This window comes from Lipotes vexillifer, unplaced genomic scaffold (assembly GCF_000442215.2).
Source record: "Lipotes vexillifer unplaced genomic scaffold, Lipotes_vexillifer_v1.1 scaffold314, whole genome shotgun sequence".
Classification (NCBI taxonomy): domain Eukaryota; kingdom Metazoa; phylum Chordata; class Mammalia; order Artiodactyla; family Lipotidae; genus Lipotes; species Lipotes vexillifer.
In genome coordinates this window covers 861,062-885,812 of record NW_006777107.1, presented here as the reverse complement: position 1 = coordinate 885,812, position 24,751 = coordinate 861,062, and the positions used below count along the sequence as shown (strand labels likewise).

The window sequence follows — 24,751 nt, the reverse complement described above, 5'->3', positions numbered from 1 at the left end:
AAAGAGCTGTAAAAAATACAAACACATGGAGGCTAAACAATACACTACTTAGTAACGAAGTGATCACTGAAGAAATCAAAGAGGAAATTAAAAAATACCTAGAAACAAATGACAATGGAGATACAACGACCCAAAACCTATGGGATGCAGCAAAAGCAGTTCTAAGAGGGAAGTTTATAGCAATACAAGCCCACCTTAAGAAGCAGGAAACATCTCGAATAAACAACCTAACCTTGCACCTCAAGCAATTAGAGAAAGAAGAACAAAAAAACCCCAAAGTTAGCAGAAGGAAAGAAATCATAAAAATCAGATCAGAAATAAATGAAAAAGAAATGAAGGAAACAATAGCAAAGATCAATAAAACTAAAAGCTGGTTCTTTGAGAAGATAAACAAAATAGATAAACCGTTAACCAGACTCATCAAGAATAAAAGGAAGAAGACACAAATCAATAGAATTAGAAATGAAAAAGAAGTAACAACTGACACTGCAGAAATAAAAAAGATCATGAGAGATTACTACAAGCAACTGTATGCCAATAAAATGGACAACCTGGAAGAAATGGACAAATTATTAGAAATGCACAACCTTCTGAGACTGAACCAGGAATAGAAAATATGAACAGACCAGTCAAAAGCACTGAAATTGAAACTGTGATTAAAAATCTTCCAACAAACAAAAGCCCAGGACCAGATGGCTTCACAGGCGAATTCTATCAAACATTTAGAGAAGAGCTAACACCTATCCTTCTCAAACTCTTCCAAAATATAGCAGAGGGAGGAACACTCCCAAACTCATTCTACGAGGCCACCATCACCCTGATACCAAAACCAGACAAGGATGTCACAAAGAAAGAAAACTACAGGCCAATATCACTGATGAACATAGATGCAAAAATCCTCAACAAAATACTAGCAAACAGAATCCAACAGCACATTAAAAGGATCATACACCATGATCAAGTGGGGTTTATTCCAGGAATGCAAGGATTCTTCAATATACGCAAATCTATCAATGTGATTAACCATATTAACAAATTGAAGGAGAAAAACCATATGATCATCTCAATAGATGCAGAGAAAGCTTTTGACAAAATTCAACACCCAATTATGATAAAAACCCTGCAGAAAGTATGCATAGAGGGAACTTTCCTCAACATAATAATGGCCATATATGACAAGCCCACAGCCAACATCATCTTCAATGGTGAAAAACTGAAAGCATTTCCACTAAGATCAGGAACAAGACAAGGTTGCCCACTCTCACCACCTTTATTCAACATAGTTTTGGAAGTTTTAGCCGCAGCAATCAGAGAAGAAAAGGAAATAAAAGGAATCCAAATTGGAAAAGAAGAAGTAAAGCTGTCATTGTTTGCAGATGACATGATACTATACATAGAGAATCCTAAAGATGCTACCAGAAAACTACTAGAGCTAATCAATTAATTTGGTAAAGCAGCAGGATATAAAATTAACGCACAGAAATCTCTGGCATTCCTATACACTAATGATGAAAAATCTGAAAGTGAAACAAGAAAACACTCCCATTTACCATTGCAACAAAAAGAATAAAATACCTAGGAATAAACCTACCTAAGGAGACAAAAGACCTGTATGCAGAAAATTATAAGACACTGATGAAAGAAATTAAAGATGATACCAATAGATGGAGAGATATACCATGTTCTTGGATTGGAAGAATCAACATTGTGAAAATGACTCTACTACCCAAAGCAATCTATAGATTCAATGGAATCCCTATCAAACTACCACTGGCATTTTTCACAGAAGTAGAACAACAAATTTCACAATTTGTATGGAAACACAAAAGACCCCGAATAGCCAAAGCAATCTTGAGAACGATAAACGGAGCTGGAGGAATCAGACTCCCAAACTTCAGACTATACTATAAAGCTACAGTAATCAAGACAGTATGGTACTGGCACAAAAACAGAAAGATAGATCAATGGAACAGGATAGAACGCCCAGAGATAAACACACGCACATATGTTCACCTTATCTTTGATAAAGGTGGCAGGAATATACAGTGGAGAAAGGACAGCCTCTTCAATAAGTGGTGCTGGGAAAACTGGACAGGTACATGTAAAAGTATGAGATTAGATCACTCCCTAACGCCATACACAAAAATAAGCTCAAAATGGATTAAAGGCCTAAATGTAAGGCCAGAAACTATAAAACTTTGAGAGGAAAACATAGGCAGAACACTCTATGACGTAAATCACACCAAGATCCTTTTTGACCCACCTCCTAGAGAAATGGAAATAAAAACAAAAATAAACAAATGGGACCTAATGAAACTTAAAAGCTTTTGTACAGCAAAGGAAACCATAAACAAGACCAAAAGACAGCCCTCAGAATGGGAGAAAATATTTGCAAATGAATCAACTGACAAAGGATTAATCTCTAAAATTTACAGGCAGCTCATGCAGCTCAATAACAAAAAAATAAACAACCCAATCCAAAAATGGGCAGAAGACCTAAATAGACATTTCTCCAAAGAAGATATACAGACTGCCAACAAACACATGAAAGAATGCTCAACATCATTAATCATTAGAGAAATGCAAATCAAAACTACAATGAGATATCATCTCACACCAGTCAGAATGGCCATCATCAAAAAATCTAGAAACAATAAATGCTGGAGAGGGTGTGGAGAAAAGGGAACACTCTTGCACTGCTGGTGGGAATGTGAATTGGTTCAGCCACTATGGAGAACAGTATGGAGGTTCCTTAAAAAACTACAAATAGAACTACCATATGACCCAGCAATCCCACTACTAGGTATATACCCTGAGGAAACCAGAATTCAGAAAGAGTCATGTACCAAAATGTTCATTGCAGCTCTATTTACAATAGCCCGGAGATGGAAACAACCTAAGTGCCCGTCGTCGGATGAATGGATAAAGAAGATGTGGCACATATATACAATGGAATATTACTCAGCCATAAAAAGAAACGAAATTGAGCTATTTGTAATGAGGTGGATAGACCTAGAGTCTGTTATACAGAGTGAAGTAAGTCAGAAAGAGAAAGACAAATACCGTATGCTAACACATATATATGGAATTTAAGGGGAAAAAAATGTCATGAAGAACCTAGGTGTAAGACAGGAATAAAGACACAGACCTACTGGAGAACCGACTTGAGGATATGGGGAGGGGGAAGGGTGAGCTGTGACGAAGCGATAGAGAGGCCTGGACATATATACACTACCAAACGTAAGGTAGATAGCTAGTGGGAAGCAGCCGCATAGCACAGGGAGATCAGCTCGGTGCTTTGTGACTGCCTGGAGGGGTGGGTTAGGGAGGGTGGGAGGGAGGAAGACGCAAGAGGGAAGAGATATGGGAACATATGTATATGTATAACTGATTCACTTTGTTATAAAGCAGAAACTAACACACCATTGTAAAGCAATTATACCCCAATAAAGATGTTAATAAAAAAAAAAACACTGAAAACAGTCTGGGATAACTTCATTTTGGAGGGAATAAACATAGAGTACTTGAACAGTTTCTAAAAACATTGCTGAATGCTAGCACAGTACTATAGTTTATGTTAATTTTGTTGACTTAGGGCCATCAAATAAAGATTGAAATATTTTCTGAATATTTTGTTTAAAGATGCAGTCAAGTATGTAATGCATTTTGTAAAGATTTTCTTGTCAAATTGTTTTAGAAAGAAAACATCTGCTTTTTAATAGAATAGGTCCTTAGCTATCTCAAATAATTCAGTTCTGAGGGTTCCACATAGCCTAGGTCTTGCTGTGTGAGGGTAGTATAAGTATGTCTGGACTTTCTTGATTTATTGGTGAGTAGTGGTCATTAAATCTACCTAATAAGCATCTCACACTGTGCAGGTACTCTGGGGACAGAAACACACACACGCACACACACTCACACACACGATCAGAAGGCAAGTTTAGAGCCATAAAAGACTCAATGTTTCCAGATACAGGAAGGTTTTTTTTTTGTTTTTTTAATCAGAAGTCCTGGGATAATGTTATTACAACTTCATCACCTAGTCCTCTACCCTTATGCAGGCATGCAGTGTTCATCAAACATTGAGTACGCCTGTGGACCAGGCTCTATGCTGGGTGCTGGATGCTGGATGATGGAGGCACAGTGAATGCTTGTAGGCTAGAGGAGGCCAGACTCTGGAGGACCATGTCTCCACAAGGCTTCTGTCTCTTTGCAGAATAAGTATAGGGAAGATTTTCTCCCATTAGAGGCAAATGTTAAACGTTTATGAGAAACAAAAAGATTCATAAATCTTCAACCCTAAATTAAAGCATGTTTTAAACAGCTAAAAATGTAAGACTTATACAAGCCTCTCTCCTGTTTTTGACTAGAGTTCCCCATCATCAGCTTGCTTGTAAATAAAAGGGAACAGGTAATCTGAGATCTTGCTTCACTTGTCCTTTTGGGTCACCGAGGTTTGTATGTGACTGGGCTTTGGACAGTCCTTCATGGCTTGACAGATGGCCTCCCTCCAGCAAAGGACAGGGAACCATGAAGATTGAATACTGCTTCGTTATAGTTTCCCAGATCACAGCTGAGAAAAGAAAGAATGTGCTCAGCTCCACTCCTCAGTAGAGCCAGATGCCCAGTAAAGCAGAAACAGTATACCTGTAAAGTTGCCAAGGCAACGTCAAGGGTAGAGGGAAGAGTAGACAGAATGATTTATGAAGGTTTCTTGCCATAAGAACCGGTCTAAAAATATACTTCCATGTCTTTTTCCTCTCAAGGATAAATGCCACAGGATTTATCCAGGGAATTGTGATGCATAAAGCTTGAGACCTTATCAGAGCTCAAGGAGACCAGGGGTAAAGGGCAAGGAGAAGGGAAACAGAAGCAACAAATGAGAAAATGTGCTCCTGGTGTGCTTTTAATCTTCTGTTGAACTGATGCAGTTTTGCAGATGTAAAACTGACTTCTTTGGAAACATGCAAATGTTGTATATTTAAAATGTGCCTATTTTTTTAAAAAGACCATTTACTGGGGTAAAATGAAGATACTTAGTTTCCGTATTTTAAAAAAATTTCCTCTGAGCTTCTACTTTAATATTAGTGGATTTGCAAAGGCAGCCACAGATCAGCATGTGGAAGAGCATGCTGTCATGGCAGCAGAGTTTGAAGTTGCGTTTTATTTATGAACAGTTCAGAAAGACGCTCTTGGAGCAGATAGAGTTGGCTTATCTTAACACCCTTTCTGGGCTCACTGCAGTTAGCTGGAGTTATTGTATGTCTACATGGATTTTCACTTTCATGAATTATACATGATTCTATCAGTTTCATATTGCTGCATAACAAATGATCGTGGATATAGCAGCTTAAAACAGCACACATTTATTATCTCACAGCTTCTGTGGGTCAGGAGTACAGGCACAGTTTAGCTGGGTCTCACTAGGTTGTAATCAAGGTGTCTGTCAGGCTGTGATCTTATCTTCAGGCTCAACTGAGGGAGAGTCTACTTCTAAGTTCACTTAGGCTGGAGACTCAGGTTTGGACCATTGACCTAAATGATCATCAGCTAAATGAAATGAAGAAAAAGTAAAATTAAACAAGATAAACATTTCCTTTCCCTGGGATGCTTATTATCTACGTCTCTGGTAGAAGTTGTCAACTCCTTGGGAAAATAAATTGCACTTCACTGTGAGGGTTAAGGGAATGCCTGTGTCATGTGAGCCTCAGAACCACTCTGGGAAGGTGTGGGACTTTCCCAGGGCCACCATGCTGCAGTTGGTTTCACATTTAGAGACGAAGTCTCCTAACCCTGCTCTCTTTCCCAGGCATAATGCTTTTACACAAAATCTCTTTATTATTGTTATTATTTTTCATCCAGCTTAAATAGACGTAGTTTCTTTAACCTTTCTTCCTAGGGACTTTAGTCCTAATCTTTTCAGTGATTGCTAATTGTTATAACTTTCTAATTTTTTCTACTTCACATGCCCTGTTTTAGCAAGGTGTTAAATGGAACACAGGACAAAGCAGACCCATATTTTGGGGTGTTGTAGACTTTATCACACTTCATATTCAGCTCTATCTAGTCAGTACCTCCAAGTCTTTGATGCTGCCTTAACCTCTTTCTTTCTTTTTTTTTTTTTTTTCGGTACGCGGGCCTCTCACTGCTGTGGCCACTCCCGTTGCGGAGCACAGGCTCCGGACGCGCAGGCCCAGCGGCCATGGCCCACGGGCCCAGCCTCTCTGCGGCATGCGGGATCCTCCCGGACCGGGGCACGAACCTGCGTCCCCTGCATCGGCAGGCGGACTCCCAACCACTGCGCCACCAGGGAAGCCCTCTTTCTTTCTTTAAAAAAAAATTTTTTTTTCTATTTTTTATTGTATTTATTTATATTTGGCTGTGTTGGGTCTTTGTTGCTGCACGTGGGCTTTTTCTAGTTGCAGCGAGCGGGGGTTACTCTTTGTAAAACGGGCTTCTCGTTGCAGTGGCTTCTCGTGTTGCGGAGCACCAGATCTAGGTGCACAGGTTTCAGTAGTTGTGGTGCATGGGCTCAGTAGTTGTGACTCGTGGGCTCTAGAGCACAGGCTCAGTAGTTGTGGCGCACAGGCTTAGTTGTTCCGTGGCATGTGGGATCTTCCCGGACCAGGGCTCGAGCCTGTGTCCCCTGCACTGGCAGGTGGATTCTTAACCACTGTGCCACCAGGGAAGCCCAACCTCTTCTTTCAAGGGCTTGAATAAGGCGGAATATATCTTAAGGAGTCAAACACTTCTTAAGTGTTATGTGCTCACTCTGTTTTACAGAGCATCTTTTCCAGGAGTCTAATTTGGGAATTGTTTGTGCTCTGAAGGATACGGGAGGAGGCTCTTACTGTCACGAGGGCCAGAAACAGGGCTGGCTCCTCACAGACAGGGCCTCACAGGGCCATTCCGAGTGCCTCCTCATTAAGCCCTCCGGTATTCTAGTTCCCTGCTCACAGGAGTGATTCTTCACTTTACACAGTTGACCTGTTGTACTATATTCTTCCGTCCTCTCTTCTGTGATCCAGAGGGGTCACTGAGTTTTCAATCCATTAACCCACCCCTCCTACCTAGTTTCTTCTCAGACCTGTACTTAATTTCTTCCTGTTTACTCATTAATTAAACGCGAAGACTGTACCAAGTTAAAGTTCAGCATCTTCAGAACGCCTGATGACACGGTCCCTGAGGCTGCCCTTGAATAACTGATGCAGTATTCTTTAAGCAGTGACCTGTTAGAGTGCCCATCTGGATCGGATGAAAAGCCTTCTGACTTATTAATTTTTGTTTCCAGGTTGATAAAGGACATTGTATAATTTATTTTTACCAAAGCTAGATTAGTCTTTACTGTTTGTTTTTGAATTTGTTTTTCCTTAGCCCCAGCACCTGTGGAGATAGTACCGATATGTCTATAGATGTCAGGAATATCCACTTTATGTTTCAAACCACACACCCCACAGTTTTCTGATCTAATATTTAGGTACGTCATAAGGCCCTCATATATTTTCAAAACTAATTGCTAGTGACCCTAATGAAACTAGGCCAGGTATTCCTAGGTTTAAGGCAGTCCGGTTTGCAATGTGCAGCCCTCCTAATTTAATGGGGGAATCTTTAACTAGATGCTCCCCTTCGGGGTGTCTTCTTGCCCTTCCACCCTGGGGCTACACACACTGATGATAAGATCCCAGTGGACTTATCTTTTTTTAAAATTTTTTTAATTTTGCGGTACACGGGCCTCCCACCACCGTGGCCCCTCCCGCTGCGGAGCACAGGCTCCGGACGCGCAGGCCCAGCAGCCAAGGCTCACGGGCCCAGCCGCTCCGCGGCACGTGGGATCCTCCCGGACCGGGGCACGAACCCGCGTCCCCTGCATCGGCAGGCGGACTCTCAACCACTGCGCCACCAGGGAAGCCCCAGTGGACTTCTCTTTAACAGTCAGTGATAAAAATAAGTGGTGTTAAAAACATCCATCTTTCAGTATCACTTATTTAGAGCTTCCTCTCCTTTTCTAATGAAAGACTACTGTTTTCCTTTTGCTATTTTGTTCCTTAATGCTTTTCAGCAGTGTTCTCATGTTGCACCCTTGATGCCATGAGCCTGAGCTCTGGAGGCTGGATGACCGGCGTTCAGCTCTCTGCCCAGCCTCCATCTGTGAAATAAGATGAATAATAATATTGACCTCACAGAGCTGAAGTGAGCATTAAGTTCTCTAATTTGTAAAATTGCTTTGTTATAAACTTTAAACACATAGATAAATAGATTCAAATGGCAAGTACTGATTGTTGATATTTGTGCTCAGAATTGCTAAATGCCATGTCTTAATGATGTTAGCCAGAATGCCCAGTAAGACTGTAAAATTAATAGGTTATTAAATGAACACCTCCCACTCTCTAAATGTTTTCTATTTCTACTTTTCTCATTCTCTGTTTGTGTCTCCATTTCTTTTAATGCCCACCATTCTCTTTCCCAACTTTGGTAGCTTTCTATAACTGGATATAGTAGAGAAGCATGTTTTAATTTTTGTATTACCTATGGTAGCTATATAATCTTAAGTAAAACTAAAGGTATAGAATGTTTATTTTTATCTCTGTAAAGAACTCACATAGTTTCTTTTTTTCACTTGTCAATTCATTCTATAATCTTTTGTCCCCAGTTGATCAGCTGTTTTCAGTAGAAAATCTTTTTTCCTCTATTGCTTTATGCTTTTGTTGCTGGGGAGTTAGCAGGGCTACCAAAGCGCTTCAAATTCAGGCAAGTCTTTTCCTCTTTCTTTTAGAAATGGATTTTGTTGCATTCTCTGTTCAGTTTGTCCCCAGAAACTTACTGAAAAGTATATGGTACAGATATGAATGTTCATAAATACAGAATAACAAAGTGAATACTCTATTTTGGTGACTTTTTAAAAATAATGGAAAATGTGGGATCATTCATAGCATGAGGAGGGGAATTTTGAGAATTTTAGGCACCTCAGAATCAGACTGTCAATTACAAGCTTTAGGTTTGTTTTTTTAATGGCCAAGCATAACCACCTCAGCTCAACTGTACCTCCTTTTGCCTCACAGCCCTAGGCTGACTGCTTCTTCTGTGCTTTTCGCTACCTCCCTGAAAGAGTCCACTTAGTCAAGCTGTGACTACTGACTGAGCACTTTGTGTTAGTCCAGATTCGTGATTGCACATGACAGACCATGAGTCATGGCAAACCAATCCATTTAAAGTGGGTGTTGAGGGGGGAGAAGGTTTACTGAGAGCATGCCCAGTAACCAGGAAGGATGGAGTTAGTGCATCCTTCCACATTTGTGACTTTGCGAAGGGTTCACAGCCCAAGCTCCTTCCCTCTTCAACCCGTGCAACCAGCTGGAAAGGCTGCGTGCTGTTTCCTCGGAGTCTCAAAGTAGGCCCCGTCCTTCGCTCACATTGCTCTCCTTTCCTCCTCCTGCCCACTTTGGTCTGGTTAACTCCTGCTTACTCTCCCAGACATCTTCCTGACACCCAGCCTGAGATGCATACCTTTTATGTGTTTTCTTAAAATTCTGTGCACAGGACCCTTCTATGCACTTATCAAAACTGTCTGGTGATTGCTTGTTTACTTGTCTGTTTCCCAGCTAGACTTTGGCCTTCTAGCGGGTGGGAGCTGTGTCTGAATCATGCTTCCATTCTTTGTCCACAGTCTCATTCATAAACAGAGAGAAGCATTTGTTGAATGAGTGAGCATAGGATCTTTGTTCATGTTGGTGACTTTGCTTTCTGGGCTGATCTCTGTTCATGCTGGTGACTTTGCTTTGACAAATACAAAAGCCTTTTGCCTTAATGACATAAAAGTCCTACTTCTTTTTTTTTTTTTTTTTGCGGTACGCGGGCCTCTCACTGTTGTGGCCTCTCCCGTTGTGGAGCACAGGCTCCGGACGCGCAGGCTCAGCGGCCATGGCTCACGGGCTCAGCCACTCCGCGGCACGTGGGATCTTCCTGGACCGGGGCACGAACCCGTGTCCCCTGCATCGGCAGGCAGACTCTCAACCACTGCGCTGCCAGGGAAACCCAAAAGTCCTACTTCTAATGTTCTTCATTTTAAAACAGGACTGGATATGATCCCATTCCACAAACATATTCAGTAAAGAAATGTGAATACGCATGCAAAAAACCCTTTAGGTCAGTTGTTGTTTTGGTATTAGTCAAAGTTTTGTGCAATTTCTAGATATAAATAATGACTTAAAATATACTTATAAAATGTATAAGTGACCTTACTTAATGGGCAACCAGATCAACTGTGTAGTTGATATGCACAGTGTCAGGAGCAGGTCAGGAAGGTGTCTGACAATACACATTCATTTTTAGTGGCTTATCTTTCATCTTTTCTGCATTGAATACAATTATTTTGATGAGCAGTCTGACAACCTTGTAAGTTAGCTGAAAAGATTTTACTGATATATGCTAACTTACATGCTAACTCATCCTTTTTTTTTTTTTTTTTTTTTGCGGTACGCAGGCCTCTCACTGTTGTGGCCTCTCCCGTTGCGGAGCACAGGCTCCGGACGCGCAGGCTCAGTGGCCATGGCTTACGGGCCCAGCCGCTCCGCGGCATGTGGGATCTTCCCGGACCGGGGCACGAACCCGCGTCCCCTGCATCGGCAGGTGGACTCTCAACCACTGCGCCACCAGGGAAGCCCTCGTCCCTTCTTTTTCAGGGGGTAAACATAGTGTTAGAATCTTTAATAACTGTCTAATATAGTTATTTTTCATTTGTTCTAAGGTTGAAATATGCTTGTTGGCTCACCAAAGACTCTGATGTGAGGGTCCCACAAAACATATTAGGGTACCTTCCGTTCCTCTCTAACAGTTTAATAACCAGCTTTGATTTGACTCCTCAGTGGCTGTAAATCCATGAAAATCATTCACAACAATAGTTTGGGGAGGCAGAAACATAAAGCTGCTCTTTCTTCTTGTATGTGCTGAACCCTTTTAGCGGCCCTTGGCTATGATTCTAGTAATTCTTGTCATCAGAAACAAATGATTTCACTGGAAAGGAAAATGAGAGCTGCTTTTACTGATGACATACTCACGCGTTCTCTGTTCTTCTCCCTCTCTCTTATTTTTCAGTGAGCATGTTTTTGAACACATTAACACCGAAGTTCTACGTGGCCCTGACAGGCACTTCCTCACTCATATCAGGGCTTATTTTGGTAAGTGGTGGAATCCCTGCTATTTAAAAACATGCTGATTACTAATATATACATTATATATGTACAGGAAAAAATTCTGGAAGCGTATACACCAGTACCGTACAGTGACTGCGTGTGTGTTTATGTTGGATAGGGGACTGGTAGAGGCCTTTCACTATCCAGGTTATATGTTTTTAAAATATTGGAAAAAAGTGTTTTTTTTGAACAATTATATACTGATTTTGTTGAAGGAAAAAACAAAATGGAAAATAAAGGAAGACATAATTCTGTGTCAAATTCTAATGTCTAAGATACTATAAAGTAAGTGTGACTCAGTTAAACTAAAATGTTTTTCATTACCCTTTTCAAAATGGATTATTGGACATAATCAAGATCAGTAGAAATATAGCTCAGTTTCTTTAAATATACTGACACGGATGTGGCAGTTCTAAGCTTTTTCCCCCTTCATCTCCTTTTCTTTTAAAATTTACATATATTTCCCTATTGCTTCCTTGAAAAAAAATCCCCAGTAGTCAAAAAGCAATGTGATAATCACCCCTAAGGCTCCATTGCCTTATGTGCTAAAATAGTTATAGGTGTAATAAGTTACAACACCTGCAGTAGTTTTCTTTAATTTAAGTGACCTTAGAGGGGGCCATCTAAACTAGTGGAATCACTCTAATATAATTAAATTTATATTAAGGAGCTTTAAGGAGAAAGAGGTTTTAGAAAGCTTTTTTTCCATCTATACATAATGCTGTGATTACTAATTATTATAGAGACGTGGACAAGAAACAGTACAATGAGGTAACTGCTAGTGCTGTTTCCATTTTACTAATACATAAGCTGGATAGGAAGTAACCTATCTTAGGTCACATAGATGGCAAGTGGCAGAGCAGGATTTCAACCCAGGCTGGCTTGCACCAGAGCCTGTGCTTTTATCACTCACTTCACTGCCTCTCTGGTTAAGTTCTCAGCTGTTTTTCCAGCTTGCTGAACAAATGGAAAGTCTGGATGTTATTCTAGTAGTATCTTGGTGTGGGTTCACTAGGATATAAATGAATTACCAGAATGCAGGGTGAGCTAAGCCTAGCAGTCATTCTCCCTTCTCACTGAGAGATGGTGATGTCCCATCTCCTTGCTTCTCTTCTCCTCCAAATAAAGGGGTTTCCTTAGACCATGACCAACTTTGCAGATCCGGGCTTGTGAGGCTTTCTCCCTGGGTGTGAAGTGCAGCTGCTGAAGCCTGATGGTCACTGCCGTGTTGTTTTATGATACATTTGCTTTGCTGCATTCCTAGGAAGCAGAGGATACTCCTGACTAATGTAAAACTTTGAGCAAAGGAAAACCTCTGGTGTGTGAAGATTTTGAAAGCCCTTCTCACAAATGCTTGGTCTGTCATATATACACTACCAAATATAAAATGGATGGCTAGTGGGAAGCTGCTGCGTAGTACAGGGAGATAAGATCGATGCTTTGTGACGACCTAGAGGGGTGGGAGGGAGGCTCAAGAGGGAGGGAATATGGGGCTATACGTATACATATACCTGATTCACTTTGTTGTACAGCAGAAACTAATATAACATTGTAAAGCAGTTATACTCCAATAAAGATGTAAAAAGAGAGGCATGGACATATATACACTACCAAATGTAAGGTAGATGGCTAGTGGGAAGCAGCCGCATAGCACAGGGAGATCAGCTTGGTGCTTTGTGACCGCCTGGAGGGGTGGGATAGGGAGGGTGGGAGGGAGGGAGACACAAGAGGGAAGAGATATGGGAACATATGTATATGTATAACTGATTCACTTTGTTATAAAGCAGAAACTAATACACCATTGTAAAGCAATTATACTCTAATAAAGATGTAAGAAAATAAAAATATAGTGTAAAGAACACTAATTCACCTCTAAAAAAGTTAATAAATAGAAAAATAAAAATAAAAAAGTGGATATATATATATATGTATAACTGATTCACTTTGCTGTACAGCAGAAACTAACACTTTATTTTATTTCATTTAAAAAAATTTATTATTATTATTCTTTTAACATCTTTATTGGATGTTTATTGGGCAATGTTTATTTCTGTGGAAAAAATTTCTGAGTTTTGTTTTTGCTCTTGAGAATGGTAAGGTGGATATGTGGAGAAAATGCTCCCCTTAATTTTCTCAAAATGTTGGTAGAGTGGAGAAAATGCTGCTGTATTGACATTTATACTTAGATCCCTGTGTCCCCATTAACATGTGTATAGACATGCTCCTACACCTACGTGTTACACATGCATATTAAATACAGAGATATGGGAAAAGGCAGCCAAAGCAATATTTTTAAAAATGAGAGTCAAGAATAAAAATAGAAAATTAGGGCTTCCCTGGTGGCGCAGTGGTTAAGAATCCGCCTGCCAATGCAGGGAACACGGGTTCAAGCCCTGGTCCAGGAAGATCCCACATGCCATGGAGCAACTAAGCCCATACACCACAACTACTGAGCCTGCACTCTAGAAGCCGCGAGCCACAACTACTGAAGCCCGTGCGCCTAGAGCCCGTGCTCCACAGCAAGAGGAGCCACCACAATGAGAAGCCTGCACACCACAAGGAAGAGTAGCCCCCGCTCGCCGCAACTAGAGGAAGCCCGAACGCAGCAACAAAGACCCAATGCAGCCAAAAACAAAATAAATAAATTTAAAAAAAAAAGAAAATTTAAATAGTAAATAAAAGAATTAATTCAGGGCTTAGGCGTAAAAGAATTGTTTTCAGAAAAGCAGTAGAAGAGATGACAATTAGATAGGAATCAGTTGTAATGAAAGGCCCTTTTATTGTGTTTCCACTCTATGTCAGGTACTGTTTTGAGCACTTTGAATGTATTATTTCATTTAATTCTAAGTGAATTCTAATTCTGATTTCATTGAAATTCTAAGTGGTTGATATAACCAATGCCTTTATGCTTTGAGTATAAACAGACATAACATTTAAATAAATTGCCCAAGGATATATAGCAGACAGATGGTGAGATTTGAATTTGGGTCTGTCTGACCATGCCCTCTATCCCCTCCTGTTTAAAAGTAAGGGAGTGGGACTAGAAGATTGTTATGGCTCCTTTCAACTCTTTTTCATTCATCGAAAGAACTTGACCTCCACTTGACCTGAAAATCATGCAGTTGCAGGGCTGGAGGAAGGAACCCTCAGAAGCCATCCAGTTTAAGCCAGCAAAGACCTAAGGAACAGGCACCCAGAAAGCTTATGACTTGCCTAGGTCACCTTGCTAGGTAAGGTATAGGGAAGGCTCGAATTTAAATTTCCACTGCTTTGTCCCAGCATCATTCTACCTCTCATAAACATGTTAACTAGGAAGATGGGTAGCAGCATTGTCTAGTGGTTGATGTATTCCTTTGAAGAGACTCATAGAAATGGGTCAGGGAGATAAGAATGCAGAGAGGAGAGAAGGAAAAGAAAAAGAAAAAAAGAGAAAGGAAAGGGGGAGGGAAGGAGACTACCAATGTCTCTGGAGGGAACATTTTTTCTTTTTCCAATCAGCCATGGATTAGGTCAGATTTGGTCAGTCTAGAACATGGACCATCACTTAACACAATTTATAATTTCATTTGTGACATTTATGGTCTTATCCTCTCTGTGATGGAAGCTTCACAAAGGCTGGGAACATATCTGTGTTTTTGTGTTCAACTGTATAATGTTTGGGTAGACTCTTAAGAAATATTTGTTGAATGCACACAGATCCAGCGAGTGAATGAATTAACTGACTGTATTAGAATTATCTGGGGAGCTTGTTTAAAGTGATGGATTCTGAGTACCACCCCAGACCAACTGAATCAGAATCTCTAGGGCAAGGGCCTAGAGGAAAGCTGCTACCCAGGAGGTGCTCACAGAGCTTGGGGCGCCATGGCACAGGCTGGCACTTCCCACTTGTCAGTGGTCCCCATGACTTCACCCCAGGAGAGTGATCCTCCCGTCCAGGCCATAGTCATTAATGCTACAGTGGAAAATCTCATCCTGTGAACACGCAGACACTGAGGTGGGCATGGATCACGGACCTTGAAGAGAGCCTCACTTCTCTATCCCCTCTCTTTTCTTAAAGCCTTGGCAATAGGTGGCCAGGAAAGGGGGTGGAAGGACATGAAGAGCAGTTCTTTACACAGCCCCTCTGAACTGGTTAGGGGAATAGGTGACTGAGGGGTGATTGGCTAGGCCCAAGGTGGCAGGAGGCCAAGACCCTTCTGTATTCCTAAACAAAACAGGCAGGAGCCAGGAGGAAAGAAAGGGGTGGGAGGGGGAGAGAGAGAGGGGTGGGGGAGAGAAAGAAAGAAAGAAAGGAAAAGAAAGGAAAGAAGGAAGGAAGGAAGGAAGGAAAGAAAGAAAGGAAGGAAGGAAAGGAAGGAAGGAAGGAAGGAAGGAAAGAAAGAAAGAAAGAAAAAAGAAAGAAAGAAGGAGAGAGAAAAAAAGGGAAGGGAGGAAGGGGGAGGGAGGGAGGGAGGGAGGGAGGAAGTTCTGTCAGGCGGAATTGCCAGGGACTTTGAAAGGGTCAGTGGTATGGAGGAAAGGATACACTTGCAAATTCTAACAGGAAGCTAAAAATGTTAGATGGATATTACTATAACCCATGCCATTTGCCTTGGTTTATCTTCAAGCCTAGAAGATCCCCTCTTGTCAAAAAACTGTTTACCACTAGATATATTTCAAGACTTAGAGCAGGTGTCAGTTTGGCAGTCTATTTGGGAGTAGACTGCCAGAGTTTCATATTTCCTCTTCAGTCTCCACCATTGCTGTATCTATCCTGTGATATCATCATCTACTTTAATCCTTGGGAAACACATAGCCAGTTTCAGGCTGTGACATCTTTGTGTTTCCCATGGGTTTAATGGAATTACATTGTGGAATTACAATGGTGCTGCTATGTGGAAATCTTGAAGCATTTTTGAGTATGTTATAGGATACAGGGGAGAGAAGTGTTTTATATATAGAACATGCAATTCAAGAAGGGGAGGTCTTGTTGGATAGGAAGAATCTAGGCATCTTTATGAAAGATTCAGCTTTTAGGTCTGCAAGACAGATGGAAGCGCCTTGTTTGTTAACCCTTTGCCAGATTTTTGTTCCTTCCCTGCAGGTGAACATGAGATAAATTTACACCCTTAGGCCAGCTGCAAACCTGGATCTCCACTCCTAGCCCACAGCCCCATTGCTCCTTGATCATCCCCTCTGCTTCTGTCATATAGTAATGGAGAGGGTTACGAGGCCTAGGTAACTGGGTTCCTGACAAATGAGTCTTTGTTTTAAATATGATCTGGGTCCTGAGTATAGTGTATGACCCTTCTGTCCTGCAAGATATAGATCCAAACCATTTCTTTGACCCTCACATTCCCAATTCCATCCCTGCTTCCTTTATTCTCAGATAATAACCCTTACCTGCATCTCCACTGAGATCAGTGTCACCTACATTTTATCCATTTGTTGCCTTCTTACCTGTAAAACAGCTTATCTCACACCCTACTTTCCAAAATAGAATGTATTCTTCTGTTCATTCCTGCCCTTAAAACAAGCTTATCTCACACCCTACTTTCCAAAATAGAATGTATTCTTCTGTTCATTCCTGCTTCCCTTTCATCCTTAGAGCAAGAAATGGTAAGATACCTTTTTAAGGCAGGGTAAATGTTCTTCCTGGGCTCTTGGTGTCATGTCTCTTGGTCATTTGTACGCTTTTGCACTTCGGTTTCTCTCTTTCTACTAGATTCTTTCCTCTTCCACAAATATGTATAGGTCTCTCTTTTTTTATAACAAAATGTACACAAAACCTTTCATTGGTCTTGCTGTTTATTTAAACAATATCCCATTAAATCACCAGGCCAGCCCTTTCATCCATCCATTCAACCTTTTAGCCATCTATCCATTCAGTCTTCAAACCATCCATCCTTCCATCCATCCATCCATCCAACATTAACTGAGTGACCTTATTTTATACATTAGGTAACTTAGCCCCAGAGAATCAAGAGTACCAACCAAGACATACAACTCAGCTATTATGAAATATTTTAGGGCCTTTACCTTTCAGCTAGATGGTAGGGTCATTGTTGACTTCCTGAATGACAAACCTACTTGATGCTTTTTAGTTCTCATCTTACTTGATCTGTATAATTCTTGGGGTAGAGAGATTACACTTTTAAAAACTATGAAATGTGTAAATTTATGTTTTAATTTTATGGTTATTTGTCAGATTAAAAACAGTTTTGTTCCACTGTGGCAACTCCATTAAGCTACTAGCATGTCTAAGGGCTAGTTTTAAAATCTAAATTTGTTTATGAGAGCTTTGCTGTTTACACTGTAGGTTATGCACCAGGGAGAATAATTCAAAGTGACACCAAATATGTGTGTGTTAAATAACACCATCTGCCCATTTGGATCTGTGCAGCTCTTTAAAAATACTGTGAGGTTCTGGCCCAAATCCTGTCATGTTTCAGGATATGGGATAGGTTATTATGCTAAGACCCCAGATTAGATTTGGTTTGAAGTTTAAGAAGGCTTCAAGTCCTTTCCTACTTCTTTTTAGTAGTTGTTCGTTTAATTCATATTAGAGTATCAGCCCCAGGGCATTGTGGACACTAGTATAAAGGACTGTGTTAGGAAAGAAGCCATCTACTGCTCTGATAGGTCAGGCTTGAGAAGACCCTCCTTTGCCTCCCAAGCAGCTGCATGAATAACCCAGTCTTTACTCAGGTCTGTTATTTTTGCATTAGAAATACTGGGTGGAAGGTCTGTCTTCTGTTATAATGCAAATACCCCATTAATATGGATCATTTATACCTTAGGATGTATTATCCAGTCCCATTTGATAGACTACTTCTGGATTAGTTTTGATAGCTAAGAAAGCGAAAAGAGACAGTGGAGTTGGAGGGCATTTGAAAGTGAAGATTTTAAAAGGGAAGCGGTAGGCTACATCTGTCTGTTTAAATGAGCAAGAGAGTTATAAAAAAATGTCTTGTTTTAGGGCCCTAGTAAGATTAGTGGCTCAAGAGCTGGAGCTTCAGGCTAAATAGCTACTTAATTAGCTATGTGACTCTGGTCAGGTCACCACACCTTGACATGTAGCCCTCATTCCTCATCTCTAAATGAAACTGTTCATGGTCCTTTAGGGTCCCTTTTAGTGCTGACGTTCTCCAATTCTGCCAGAGAAACTGAGAAATCTGAAAGAGTCCCAAAGTGGGTTTTTTTTGTGGGGGGTGGGGGTGAATGGGAGCAACTTGTGAGAGGCATTGTGGGTCTGTGGCATGCACTGGTAGTAGCAGGGGCTACATCTGTGTTCTGTGGCCCTGGAGCACAGCCCATGCCTGGAATGGAGCATTTAATGCTGTGTAAATGAACGAATGAAGGCCTGGCAGATGCCTTAACAGCATAAAATAGAAAGCAGAGTAAAGACTTGGGGCAAAGAAAACTCTACCCCACAAGTGATTGAGAGCCATTGCCAGTTCTGTTACCATTGTTCTGGGTCCTTTGGAGCCTTCCATCTCTTCTAATAAAGGCAAAGCCATGAATCTTTTTTGGGTGGTCAGGACCAAACGGTGAGCAGTCTCCTTTTTCACAATGATTACCACGGCTCTCAGCCAACCATTTAGTAACAAGATGCTGTACTATCCTGAATTGTAGACCAGCAAGAAGAAGGATGCACCACAGCAGTATGTGAGGTGTGCTGACTATGTACAGCATCGATGTAATAAATGATAGCTTTGCTATTGCTTTTGGGAACCAGCTATGTAGAAGGCACTGAACTAGGTCTTTTACGTGGGGTTTGAATCTAGATGTTTTACATGAGTGTGAAATTGAGGACCCTCAAGGGTAAATAACAAATATGATTTCTGCTTTACAGTTGAAAAAACTGATGTTAAAATAGATTAAATAACTCGAGGTTACAAATTCCTTTCTAGATCCATGGTTAGTAAATTTGCCGTTCTTGAACTTTCTGCTTTCTTCAAGCAAGATTTTTATTCCTAGCATTCCAGACGTTACAGACTGGTCCTATCTGTTCTTAGCTTTCATATTGTATTCTCCCTATCTTCTCAGTCAAATTACTTAAATGTTTTAACATGTGAAAATTCATATAGTCAAAAGGAATAACCCCTTGGAGTTAAATCAAGTTTTCCTGTTATAGGATTGCAAACATTTGGTTTGATTAACAGTTCCTTCTGGTCATTTGTAGATGTTCTTTCTGTCCTTTTAAAGAAATTTTTGGTAGAGCAAAATATCAATTTTTAAATGATAGCCCAAAGTCCATTCCACAGAAGATAACAAAATCTTGTTTTTATGAAATAAGTAAGGATAAAGGTAATTAAGTCTATGTTATTTCCACATTCTATATTATATTACAAAAATATAGTACAGTTATCCTAGGAGACTCTGGGATATAGTTGATTCTTAAATTTCTTCTGTGTAGTGGTTTGTGACTGCTTAAGGAACGTATCGCAAATCAGGGAAGCCAAGGAAAGGATGTGGGGAGAGCAGCTTCAAACAGTGGTGGGAAAGTGCTCAGAGGGGATTTGGGGGTAGGGGCAGGTAAAAAGATTGGGGGAGGTGGCTGGCTTTCCCCATGCTCAGGAGCCCTGATTTCAGTCTAGTCATGTGAGCATCGGTGCTTCTTTCCTTTTATTAATGAAAGTTATTTCTTTTCTTCCTTGCAAACAGCACATAACAACTGGTAAGCTTGTGAGCTAGGAAACATTAATGGTGTACAACAGATGCTAGCACACTCAGCAGGTGGGACGCTACTGAATCTCCCAGCAGTTGGATGCCCTCGATACATGAAATAGGATGGCTTTTATTCTTTCTGTAAATCTGGATTTCTCTAGGGAGATGCTTTTTTTAAAACAGAATTTTGCTATCTTAAAAATGTATGCAGTTATGACTTTATCAGAATATAAAATGCCAAGAATTGGAATATTTCATAAGCCATACTTCTAAAACTGGCTTGTTGGTATTCATTTCTGAAATTGTTTTTTAGCTATGGTGATTTTATTATCAGAATATTATGTAAATTTGGAGGAAAATAATGAGCAGCTCTTAACAATGTTCTTTCACCAGGATTGTAGCTATAAATTTTCCTTAAAAACCAGTATTAAGTGGACAAAACAGCATTGAGAAGTTAAAATGTAATTGGTATTTACTTTTATCAAACTTCTTAATTTTTAGAAATAAACAATTTTTTTGGAATAAAAATGTTTAAACCAGTGTTTAAGGTGGGTATAATTAGTAAATGCAACACAATTATGGGCATGTACAAAAATCATAGCTGGTAACAAGGACCCTAATCACGCTTATTATCTTTCTGTTCTAGATATTTGAATGGTGGTATTTTCGCAAGTATGGAACATCATTCATTGAACAAGTCTCAGTAAGCCACTTGCGCCCCCTTCTGGGAGGGGTTGACAACAACTCCTCCAATAATTCTAACTCCAGTAATGGGGACTCAGATTCCAACAGGCAAAGCGTCTCAGGTATGGAAAGTCCTTCAGTCTGCAACATTATTTACTTACTCTTACTAAATTATTATGACTATAAGACAATAAGACTGTTGTTATTTAAAGATTTGACTCAAAGAAAAGTACGATTTATTTTCCCAAGAATTTGACAACTTCTACAAGAGAAGTAGAGTATAAGCATCCCAGGGAAAGGAAATGTTTATCTTGTTTAATTTTACTTTTTCTTCCATTTGATTTAGCTAATGATCATTTAGGTCAGTGGTTCCCACCTGAGTCTCCACCTCCTTGTCTTTAGTGCCTCAAGCCTCATTAAATGTATCCATCCTCTTCCATGCTAATTGTAGAACCTTATGTCTAACTAGATCTGATAACACTCCTCTGCTTAAAAGTCTTGGTTGGTTCCCATTCCACTAAAGATAAAGCCCAGATTCCAGATTACTTAGCACAGCATAAGCTGCTTCTATCTTGCCAACCTTGGTTTCTGTCACAATCTCGTTCCCCTCCTTTTCGTTGGTTTCTGTCATTTCTTGAACGGGCCATGTTTTCTCATGACCCTCTGCCCAGAAGTCTGTCTTCCCTCCTCCGTGCTTGCTCATCTTTCACAACCCAACTCAAATGTGACCTCCTGGGAAGCCCTCTCTGGTAGGCTGTACAATATTTCTCCACCTTTGTTGACTCATATATTTTTACCTTTAGCAACATTTATTAAATTGTACCGAAATTTTTAAGCTTACTGCTTTACTGTAATATCTCTAGCATTTTGCATAGTGTCTACTATATCACTGAAACTCAGTGAATGAATGAATGAGGACATACATGGCCTGTAATTTCTCTACTCGTGAAAGAAGAGGGATGAATATAATTTCCTAGCTTGGTCTCTTCATCATCTCAGTAAACATTTCCTAACTCTCTAATATGAACCTGGCCTTATACAGGTTCTTATGAATATTATGATTTTAAAAAATGTCAAAGTCCTTGTTCCCATCCCATTGAACTCTTGTGTCTACTGAAGGGAGACAGAGTGTTAAGTGCTCTGATTATATGAGGGAAACATGCAATACTTTGGAGCACAAGGGAGGGCTTCCCGATCCAAACTGGGGGAAGAAGTTTGCTTCTTGGAGAAGACGGTACCACTTCTGAGACTTGAAGGATGAAGAGGGAGAGATTAAAGAACTAAGTCAGATCTTTTTTCTTTCCTCCCTAGAATAACTCAGTTCATATTTCATAACTGTCTAGCCAGGTGATAGGCATCAAGGAGCGTTGTATATATATTTTATTCCTGATGTTGATTCAATGCTCTTTTAATATAATAGAACCTTTGCCAGCCGGCCATGAGTGGTAGTGGGCACCTCTGAGTACACATTTATTTCATTCTAAAGGGTACACGTGTGAGAGATGGCACCACTCAGGTAACAAAATTGTCTGGGACTTTATAAACTCATGTACTTTGTGAAAGAAACAGAATGAGATCTGAGCAAAGTGAAATATTACTTCAACCAGGTACTCTAACACACGCGGCATATTATTCTAATGAGGAATCTTGATCATTCAGTCATTGTCACTATGGATAATTGCCTCACTTTGCATATGTTGGAAGACCCTACAGATTAAATGTGCTCTTGTCTGATCTGATTTACTACAGTCTTTGTATGTCACAGAACATTGTAGAAAATTAACAGATTGAAAACAGAAAGCAACCTCATTTAAGGACATTTTTTATTGTGAGTACATTTTTATTTTCATTAAAATTCTCGCTCTGCCCAATTTAACATCATTCCTTAATGCGACGAAGAGTTCATACTCTCCTTATTGTTGCTGTTACTTTGCTGACTCTCTGTGGATGCCTTGAATAAGCCTTATGCATTATATAAATCTTGATGCTATTCTTAGTGCTGGTATAGCAGTTTTTAAAGGGAGAATCTCAGTCCTTTATAAAAATACATTCGACAATGATGATCAAGGAACTTCCCAATTTTATTTGTACTGAGTTTTTACCCTGCTAAGACTAAGCTTTTGAATATTATTATTAATTCAGTTTCACTAGTATTTGCTGAATGTCTACTACTATGCATGCAATATTTCCATTCATTTCCTGTAACAGATACAGCATTTATGATCTGATCTCATAACAGTGTTCAAATAATTAGATTTAGGAAAATGGAAATTATCTTGTCCAAGTATATTTAGGGCTCAATCTGCCTACTTCTTGACATTCTGGGTTTCTAACATTTGGCTAACTCAGCTCAACAAACGTGTATGTTGGTATGGAAGTGCCAGGTACCGTGGGATTAATACCATTTCCCACTTCTCTTTTCTTGTGGTGATTTTTATTTTTGAATAAGAAAAATGCTATAAAAGTACATTGTCTCTGTTTATCTCTACCCTTAATCACTTTCTATTTCATAGTCTAGTTTCAGCTAAGTATAAAGGAAAAAGAAGGTCCAAAGCTGAGGGTAATCAATACATTTTCTTAAAATAGAGGAATTTGTTTTAAAATTTATATTGCCTTAATAATGATAAAATGACTGTTGCCTTAATAAAAGAAGCATCATAAGACAGCTCTTTGCTGAATCTTACGTGAAATAAAACGTGGCTAACCAAGTCCCATGGACATTTGCAAAGGCAGTTAAATGGCATTTCTTATTTGAAAAAAATCATTGAAAAAGTTAAAAACAGACAGAAAATACTAGTTATAAACATTGGACTATATGAAAACTCATAGTGTAGCTCTTTCTTTAAAGAATCATTTGTTTTGATTAAAAGCTGAAAGACCTGGCCTACCTAAGAATAATTGGGGTGGAGAAATGGGAAGGGAGAAAGTTGTAATTGTTACAGGAGACTATTCATATGTTGTTTAACATTTGGATTTGTGCAAATTGTCCTGAGTGCAGACCGTCTCAAAACTTGCATTGATCTTTATCTGTGGGCCAGAAGAGAAATGTAGTTAATTATACAGCTTCTTTTTTTAAAAAAATATTTATTTATTTACTGGCTGTGTCAGGTCTTATTTGCGGCATGTGGGATTTTTTGTTGTGGTGCACGGGCTCCTCTCTAGTTGTGTCACGCGGGCTCCAGAGCTCTTGACCTCTGTAGCTGCGGCATGCGGGCTCTGTAGTTGTGGTGCACGGGCTCTCTAGTTGTGGTGCGCAGGCTTCGTTGTCCCGCAGCATGTGGGATCTTAGTTCCCCGACCAGGGATGGAACCAGCATCCCCTGTATTGCAAGACGGATTCTCAACCACTGGAACACCAGGGAAGTCCCACAGCCTCTTAATATAGCCAAATTTCAGATTGTCTGGTTTAGGTTAGCATTTATGAACATTTCACTTATCTCGATTTATTTGGGAGCTAAACTGCTATTTTTCTCACAAATATATAGTTTCTGATAAACCCTACTGATATATTTTCCGTGTCATCATGTTTCCTGCTGCCATTTCTTAATTCAACTTAACTTATGAACTGATGATGCACAGGGATTTAAAATATGTCCAACTTCTCCCTGTCTTAAGGGAAGGGATTCTCAGGGTCCAGTAACATTCTGAATTTGGGCTCATGGGAACATCTGTTTGATAATTTGCCCTGTTCTCAAATAAGATGTCATAAAGACAAAGGTTTGCAGTGTTCACCTTCTTCAAGATATTTACAAAAGTGCAGAGTGTTCCATCACATTAGAAGTATCCTTGTCAAAAGTCAAGTATAAATTCTCTGAGGCACTTTAATAGCATCTTGCATAGAACTGGATCTTTAGACAAACTCTGGTTATAGTCACTTGGTTTCCTGTTGCAAATCATCTCATTTTAATCTCTATGTAAGATAAATATATATCATATACATTTTTTAACATCTTTATAGGAATATAATTGCTTTACAATGTTGTGTTAGTTGCTGCTGTATAACACAGTGAATCAGCTATATGTATACATATATCCCCATATCTCCTCCCTCTTGCGTCTCCCTCCCACCCTCCCTATCCCACCCCTCTAGGTGGTTACAGAGCACCAAGCTGATCTCCCTGTGCTATGTGGCTGCTTCCCACTAGCTATCTGTTTTACATTTGGTAGTGTATATATGTCCATGCTACTCTCTCACTTCGTCCCAGCTTACCCTTCCCACTCCCTGTGTCC

The 24,751-nt window shown here is 40.0% G+C and overlaps 1 protein-coding gene across 6 annotated transcripts in view; it reads left to right on the top strand.

Annotated features, from left to right (window-relative positions):
* ST7 (suppression of tumorigenicity 7) overlaps positions 1–24,751 on the top strand; it is a 254,016-nt gene that overhangs the window by 120,112 nt on the left and 109,153 nt on the right. For all 6 annotated transcript variants that reach the window (XM_007450777.1, XM_007450779.1, XM_007450778.1 and 3 more), the window contains exons 2-3: positions 11,092–11,174; positions 20,485–20,644. In XM_007450777.1, coding sequence (XP_007450839.1) covers positions 11,092–11,174; positions 20,485–20,644 — 243 coding nt within the window. The remainder of the gene's footprint in view (positions 1–11,091; positions 11,175–20,484; positions 20,645–24,751) is intronic.